General features: G+C 35.6%; 1 protein-coding gene across 1 annotated transcript in view; it reads right to left on the minus strand.

The window, feature by feature from the left end:
• The window catches only part of LOC107560499 (phosphorylated CTD-interacting factor 1-like), a 23,096-nt gene extending 16,639 nt beyond the window's left edge, over positions 1-6,457 (minus strand). Inside the window, exons 1-4 of the mRNA XM_016244698.1 lie at positions 6,245-6,457; positions 2,441-2,583; positions 1,643-1,767; positions 570-704 (exon numbers count right to left, since the gene is read on the minus strand). Coding sequence (XP_016100184.1) covers positions 570-704; positions 1,643-1,767; positions 2,441-2,564 — 384 coding nt within the window. The 5' untranslated portion in view covers positions 2,565-2,583; positions 6,245-6,457. The remainder of the gene's footprint in view (positions 1-569; positions 705-1,642; positions 1,768-2,440; positions 2,584-6,244) is intronic.
• Between the last annotated feature and the right edge of the window lie 1,699 nt (positions 6,458-8,156).

Consider the following 8,156-nt stretch of genomic DNA (forward strand, 5'->3'; position numbering starts at 1 on the left):
ACAAAAATCATAATTGTCGATTATTCCCTTGAAATTGTAATTGCGATAATTAATTAAGATTATCACAACTTACATTGAATGATGTTTATACCATTGTTTGATGCAACTGCATGCCGTATTTTTATATGAAAATAAACAAGCTGAAAACACTAACTGAAAAACCTTTAGTGCTTTTCTATAGAATTAAGCCTCAAATGTCAAATATACATCGGATTGGTTTCTTCTTTAAATTATAAAAAAAATAATGAATGGTATTATAATGTTATACTAAAACAATGGAAAAACCCTTAAGATAACGTGTAGAAAGAAAAAACCATATCTTAAGCGTGCAGAATAACATAAGTGGACTTTGAACGATTAATTGCCGCTTGGAACGATTACGTAATTGTGGCATCCATAATTGTGATCGCGATTAGAAATTCAATTAATTGTGCAGCCCTATGTTTCTCAGGAGATATTCATTCTCCTGTCAGGCTGTTATTGAAAATAAGAACCTGTTCTTAATTGACTTGCCGAGTTAAATAAAGGTTAAATAAATAAAAAAATAAGTTATTAGGAAGAAAACAGACCTTTGGCCTCTTGAAACTGTTAGGGCCTGCTTGAGCGTCCTCCGATGGATGTCTTTTACGCTGACCGTTGCCCAGACCGGTGTCACTCACTGCCTCGCCAGAGGCTGGAGCCGCGTTCAAGCCCAGAGGATCGGACTAAAACAATGGCAAAAACAGGACAGTGTTGTTATTGTTAACAAACTGTAAGTTATCTGTGGAAAACAAAATGTGCTTTTATGCATTTAGCGGATGCTTTTATCCCAAGCGACTTACAAAAGTCGCTGTAATAAGGAAAATATATATATTAGATGAAAATTTTTTACTCAACTTAAGTTAAAAAATTAAATGTTTACGCTGAAGCAGTAAAATTAGAAAAACAAATAAAACAAACATAAAAATATACTATAATTATACAAAAATATTAATTAATACTATAATAACACTGATAAACAAACCAAACAGCACATATGACAATGCGATTACTAAAATTAAAATGAAAAGTATCAATTTGAAAATATTTTAAAAAGCCAATTCGAAATATTAATACTATACATAAAAAAAATACTAAAATAACACAGATAGGCCCGGTTTCACAGACAGGGCTTAGGTTAAGCCAGGATTAGGCCATAGTTAATGTAGTTTACATTTAACATTTAAACTTTTAAACATTTAAAATTTAGTTTACATTTAAGTAGTTTTTAGAAATATGCCTTAGATAAAAAAAAATTACTGGTGTGCATCTTGAGACAAAACAATGAATCTGACATTTTAAGATCAGTCGGTGCAAGTTTCCTTCAGTTAAAACAGCCCAGACATGCATTTTAGTCTGGGACTAGGCTTAAGCCTCGTCTATGAAACCGGAGGATACAGTTTTATGTATATCAAAAAACCTGTATTAACAAAAAAATCCAAAGAACACAATGTAATAATTAAAACTTAAAATTTAAATGGAAAAAAAACTGTATATCCAATATCTAAAATAAACAAAAAAACAAACAGAACTGTATACCAATAAACACTGTTAAAGTGTTTCCCCTAAATGTTACTTACATCCACAATAAATAGATTTAGTTGGCTCTGAAGCCTGAACTTACAATGACATCATGCTGGCCCAGGACAGGCATCTCCCACAGCGACTGATTAGTGAATCGATTGAAGTAGTATGGCCGATTCTCCCTCTTACTCCAACATTTAGACCATCCAGCCTGAACCAGCTCATCTGTAAGTGAAACTAAAAATCAAACGCACAGGACACAGCAGCCCCAAACGGGAGCACTGAAGAACACGGGGAGTCCCATCAGTCATTTAAAGGGTTACTCCACCCCAAAATGAAAAGTTTGTCATTAATCACTTACCCCCATGTCGTTCCAAACCCGTAAAAGCTTTGTTCGTCTTCGGAACACAATTTAAGATATTTTGGATGAAAAGCGGGAGGCTTGTGACTGTCCCATTGACTGCCAAGTTAATAAAGTATGAAAGACATCGTCAAAATAGTCCATCTGCCATCAGCGGTTCAACCGTAACGTTATGAACCCACTGCTCCGGGTGTGTGTTCACAGGGTGTGTGTGTTCACTGCTGTGTGTGTGCGCACTTTGGATGGGTAAATGCAGAGCACTAATTCCTAGTATGGGTCACCATACTTGGCCACGTCACGTCATGTCACGTCATGTCATGAAGCGACAAGAATACTTTCTGTACGCGAAGAAATCAAAAATAACGACTTTATTCAACAATTTGTCTCCTCCGCGTCACCGTAGCGCCATTTTGGAGAGTATCCACTTTTCATCCAAAATATCTTAAATTGTGTTCCGAAGACCAACGAAGCTTTTACGGGTTTGGAATGACTTCATTTTGGGGCGGAGTAACCCTTTAAAGCCTGAGAGATACACACCTGGCAGCTCTTGGATGGGTTTGCTGGTTGAGGGTGATAAAGGAGCCGCCTGTGACGTGGACCCGGTGGGCGACATGACCATCGCCGAGTCTGCCTTTTCTGTTCCGTGGTTTTCACTCGTCATAGCTCCTCATTTGTCCTGTCTTAAGACAGAAAATATTGCATCTTTACAAAATGCAAGCATTGTAATTCTGAGAGCACGACATAGAGTGGTCACATTTAGCCTAAATGTGGTGTTTGGGGTCCCAGAGTCCATTTATAAAAAATAAAATAGGAATAAATTGCAAACCAATTGTCACATTATAAGCTTAGATTGCGATAAAACTTTCAATAATATAGGTATGAATTGGTCTGAAGAACATATTAAAATAATTTGAAGGCAATATATTATTATTCCAAAGTACTGGGGTCTCAGCTCCCCTAAAACAAAGTCAACAATACAAGCCGATTCAATTGGATTATATTTAGTAGGGATGCACCGATATGAAAATTTTGGCCGATACCGATATGGTGGCCGATATATCGTGCATCCCTAATATTTAGCTATTAATCCCAAAAGGCAATTTAGCTGTGGGCATACCAAAAAAACAGACACTGAAGCAGAAAACTGTAATCAAATAAATAGTTGAGTAAGAGGAAAGAAAATTACGACAACATTTTCTGTTTTGGGGTGAAATATGCCTTTAAGTCGGCTGAGGTGGATGTGAAAGAAAAACTTCTAGGAAAATAATGAAACTTAAACATAGGGCTGGACAATAATTCAATATCAATATGTATCGCAATATAATTTTTTTCAAAAACGGTGATATGATTTTTAAACACATTTCCGATATACATTACCAGTTTCCCAAACATTGATTTTGTTTGACTTCATTGAATAAACATGAGCACTGCACGTTTCAAAATCATAACACGGCGCGGGTGTTTTATATGAATGTATCTCTGAAGGGAATTGACTGTCTTTAGAAAAGTTTTGATGGCATTTTCATTTGATCTGATAAAGTAGCGTTCATGAGCGGAGCTGCTGTGATTACAGCCGTTACCGGAGAAACCGCTAGTTCTATCACTCTAAAAGCGCCTCCTGCTGGCAGACAATGAGTTTGCATTTTCAATAAGCCCGTCTCCAGCAACACTTCCAGTTTTTGTTGTTGTTCAATTTTTGTGTTTTCTGCAGCGACTCGGAGCACTTTTCATACCCTTTTTCCTGGCTGAAGCACATTTGTTTCAATCTATAAGAATAATCAGCCTACACTACCAGTTAAACGTTTTTGAACAGTAAGATTTTTAATGTTGTTTTTTTTATTTTTATTTTTTTAAGAATTCTCTTCTGCTCACCAAGGCTGCATTTATTTGATCCAAAGTACAGCAAAAACAATGAATGTTGAAATAATTTTACTATTTAAAATTGCTTTCTATTTGAATATATTTTAAAATGTAATTTATTCCTGTGATCATACATAGCTAAATTTTCAGCATCATTCCTCCAGTCTTCAGTGTCACATGATCTTCAGAAATCATTCTAATATGCTGATTTGCTGATTATCAATATTTAAAACAGTTGAGTACATTTTTTGATGAATAGAAAGATCCAAAGATCAGCATTTATCTGAAATAAAAAGCTTTTGTAACATTATACCCTATTCCATTCAGTATCATTTTTTGGGAAAGAAATTATAGAAATTAATACTTGTATTTAGCAAGGATGCTTAAAATTGATCAAAAGTGATGATAAAGGCATTTATAATGTTACAAAAGATTTCTATTTCAGATAAATAGTGTTCATATCGATATCGGAATTATATCGTATCGACCGAAATTAAGAAATATATCGTGATATCAATTTTGGCCATATCGTCCAGCCCTACTTAAACATAATGAAAGTGAAACTTTGGATCCTCCATTTGTTAAACATTCACTAATAGAGTTTAAAAGTGTTTCATTGTATTCATAAAATGGATTACCAAAGAGTAAAGTACTTTTAAAAAGCCAGCACACTCTCAAAAATCACAAGCTTGGCATTGAAAATGGTCAACATGTGACTGAAACGTTTGCCTTGTTTTTCTCAGTAAATTGCTTACAGTTTTCATCGGGCTTGGGATTTATTTATTTTTTTAAAGTACTTTACTCTTTGGGAAACTTTTTTTGGTCTACGCACCTCGGTTGGATTGTTTTGAAGGCACGGCGAGTCTCTGGCTGTTATTCAGAAAACTGAGCCATGACCTACCAAAAACTGAAGCAATATTTATGAATACGGTAATTATACTGTAAGATAATATATTTCAAAGCATAGTATTACTACACACAATTTACATTTACATTTAGTCATTTAGCAGACGCTTTTATCCAAAGCGACTTACAAATGAGGACAAAAGAAGCAATCAAAACTAACAAAAGAGCAACAATATATAAGTGCACATGACAAGTCTTGGTTAGCCTAACGCAGTACACGTAGCAAGGTGTGTATATATATATATATATATATATACACACATATATATTATATACACACACATACACACAAACAAAGAAAAACAAGTAGATAGAATAGAAAAAATAGAAAGCTAGTGTTTGTTTTTTGTTGTTTTTTTTAAATAAAGAACAAAAAAATGAAAAATAAATAGATAAAGTAGAATTATAATAGAATAGAAAGTGTTAGTTAGAGGGTCAAATAAAGGATAAATAGATACAATTGAAACTACATGAACTGCTCCACGATCAGTGCTCTAAAGCTTTGTACAATAAAGGAATGTACACATTTTAATTAAAACTTTACTATAGCCTACTAACAATAATTGTATTGACTATGGCATTTGCAAAAAGCTATGATTACCGTGGTATTATTTTGTATGGGATTTCCAGGGACCAAGTACCTTGCAAATAATATGTTAAAAGGTTATTACCCAGTCATCATAAGATACATATTCAGTATTATGCTGAAGTGATGGTAATACCATGTACGTGTGTAAAAAAAACTAAAAACTGAGGAACTTCCCAGAATACCATGGTACTGTGGTAAATGTAAGGAAATGGCATAACGCTTAAAATTAGTGGCCCGAGCTGACATGCGTTTAAATACTGACAAAAAGTAATTTATGGTTAAATCCCAGAAAAGACCCGAACACAGGGTTTTTCCACAGATAAACCTTAGAAAAAGTATTATGGCGGTAACGTGGTACGGTGATGGTATCGGAGACTAATACGCTTCTAGCACAGTATTACTGTGGGGTTTTTGTTTCGTAAACCCAGGCATCACACCATACATCTTGTATCTATTCTACGCGAATGTGTTTACTGCGTTTATCGTCGTTAATAAGAGCGCAAATGAGCGAAAGAAGGGCACGCATGCGCCTGCTACGCCGCCCACCCCAGATCGAGCCAAACCCCGAAAACAAACCCGAAGGAGGAGGAGAAAAACATCCAACAAAGAGCCACGGCAGCGCGAGCCGATGTGCGGGAGACTGCGGGTAAAATAAGACCAAGTGGCGGAGCATCTGGCTTCATCTGGGCACAGAAAGGACGGGGATACATAGGGCCATCACCACAGTGTGTCAAACAGCTCATTTATTGAGTTTAAACCCCGTCAGTCTTCGACCGTTACGACCACAAATTTTAGGCGCCACTTTTGCTTCGACAAAATGGCGCGCGGTCTCTCATACTAGGCGCCGCGCTCACTGCGCAGTATAAGGTCTGTTTACTCCGTGCGTTAGGCGCGTTTGCAGCAACCGCGGGGATATTATTGTGCCCCGTAGATTCCGCCACACACCTATGGGTCTAGTGCTGCTCTTCGACGACTGAATCCCTTACCTTGGAGAGGTTTGATGGGAGTCTTCAATAGGCTTTGCGCTATCCGGTTCGGACCCGCCTCCGCCTCTCCCTCCCCACCGACTCCGCCATCTTGTATCGGGCTCTCGGACGCGGTTAATGCGCATGCGCCGCTCCGCAGTGGAACGCGTCAAAGCCGCGCGGCCATTTGCAGAGAGGCGTTCATTCCGTCCGTCTGCTCTACCGGGAAATGAAACAAACATAAACAAATCATTTATCTTAGGAAACTATGTGAATGTTCTTCATTGTTGTCCTGAAAATGTTTGTACATTTACTTCAATAAAATGGCAGTGTCTATGTTTTTAATTTCTTTAGTCATTTGTAATAGTTTTGTTCCCCTCCAAAACAGGCGATTTCCATTTAGCTTTATTTCTGTTATACTTTTAGCAAATTAGGTACTTACACTTTTTAAAATTAAAAAGTTAGCTGCCAAGGCAACATTTCAGTTCAACATTTTCATGTAATATTTATTCCGTTACTAATAATTGTAGGCTATTAATATTTTTTAGCAAACACTTTTAGTTCAATTTACTTAATGGCATTAAAAATGTCTATGTTTTTAATTATAATTTAAATTATTATTATAAGAAACCACTTAACGTCATCTTTTATTTATATAGCACAAGTGCTTCACAAAATTAAAAATCAAAATACACACATAACTTACACACAAATAAAACAAACACTTGTAAGGGGTTCCCATAATAAAAATTTCCCTACTTCAAAAGTTTTAAAAATCTTATCAATATGCATCAAATAAAGGCTGTTTAAATGATTGTTTTCTTATGAACTTTACCATAATTCCACTTTTGAACATTTTTCTTATATCATTACTTAATTTGAACTATTGTGAATTGCAGTTTGAATTCAGCTCATTTCTTATTTGTACATCATGCCATTTGCACTACAGTACGCTGATCGTGTGTGCTTCACTGGCCATTTGCACTACAGTACGCTGATCATATATATATATATATACACTCTTAAAAATAAAGGTGCTTCAAAAGGTTCTTCACATGCAGCGATGCCATAGAAGAAGCATTTTTGGTTCCACAAAGAACCATCCAGTCAAAGTTATTTAAAGAACCATCTCTTTCTTACCTTTTTATAATCTGAAGAACCTTCTTTAGCCACAAAGAACCTTTTGTGAAACAGAAAGGTTCTTCAGATGTTAAAGCTTCTTTATGGAACCATTTAGACAAAAAGGTTCTTCTATGGCATCGTGAAGCACCTTTATTTTTAAGAGTGTAGCTTTATTATTCGTTTCAGTTTTAATAATTTTATAAAATGATTTTATTTTAATATTTTATTACTGTTAGCTGACAAGTCAGCATTTCTAATTTGCAAGTTTATAAAAAAATTGTCACTCAGAAATTGCTAATAAATTTCACAAAGTAACACTGAACTGAATGTGAAATCTGAAACATAAAAAACGTTCTATTTTCTTGTCAAATATACTCCAGTACTCTTTGTTTTATTTACAACTTTACTCTTTTTCAAACAGGTCTAAAAAAGAAAGTTTGATGTGCTCACCCCATAATTAGTGGCCAAAAGCTTGAAATAGCATTTTTTCTGAACTTGATTCTCCAAAGCAAGCTCCACATTGCTCCTCTGTGGTTTTAAGTCGAACCCATTTCTTGCATCATGTGATTCTATGAAAACATGCAACATGGGCTTCCAAGAAGTCATGAACTAATTTAAGGTTTAGTCTCCAAAAATTAAAGGGCAGAGTGCTGGAATCTGTTTAATGCAGCCTGAAGCCACCGCACTAGAAGTAATGTGAACTTCTGGTAATGCTGCAGCTTCGCAGTTTGTGCAGTGTAACAAAAATCAGATGCCGCAATTCTTTATTGCACGTTAATCTTTGGAAAATGTTTTCATTGCATGTTATTAT

The sequence above is a fragment of the Sinocyclocheilus grahami genome, unplaced genomic scaffold, assembly GCF_001515645.1.
Source record: "Sinocyclocheilus grahami isolate Dianchi unplaced genomic scaffold, SAMN03320097.WGS_v1.1 scaffold731.1, whole genome shotgun sequence".
Taxonomy (NCBI): Eukaryota; Metazoa; Chordata; class Actinopteri; order Cypriniformes; family Cyprinidae; genus Sinocyclocheilus; species Sinocyclocheilus grahami.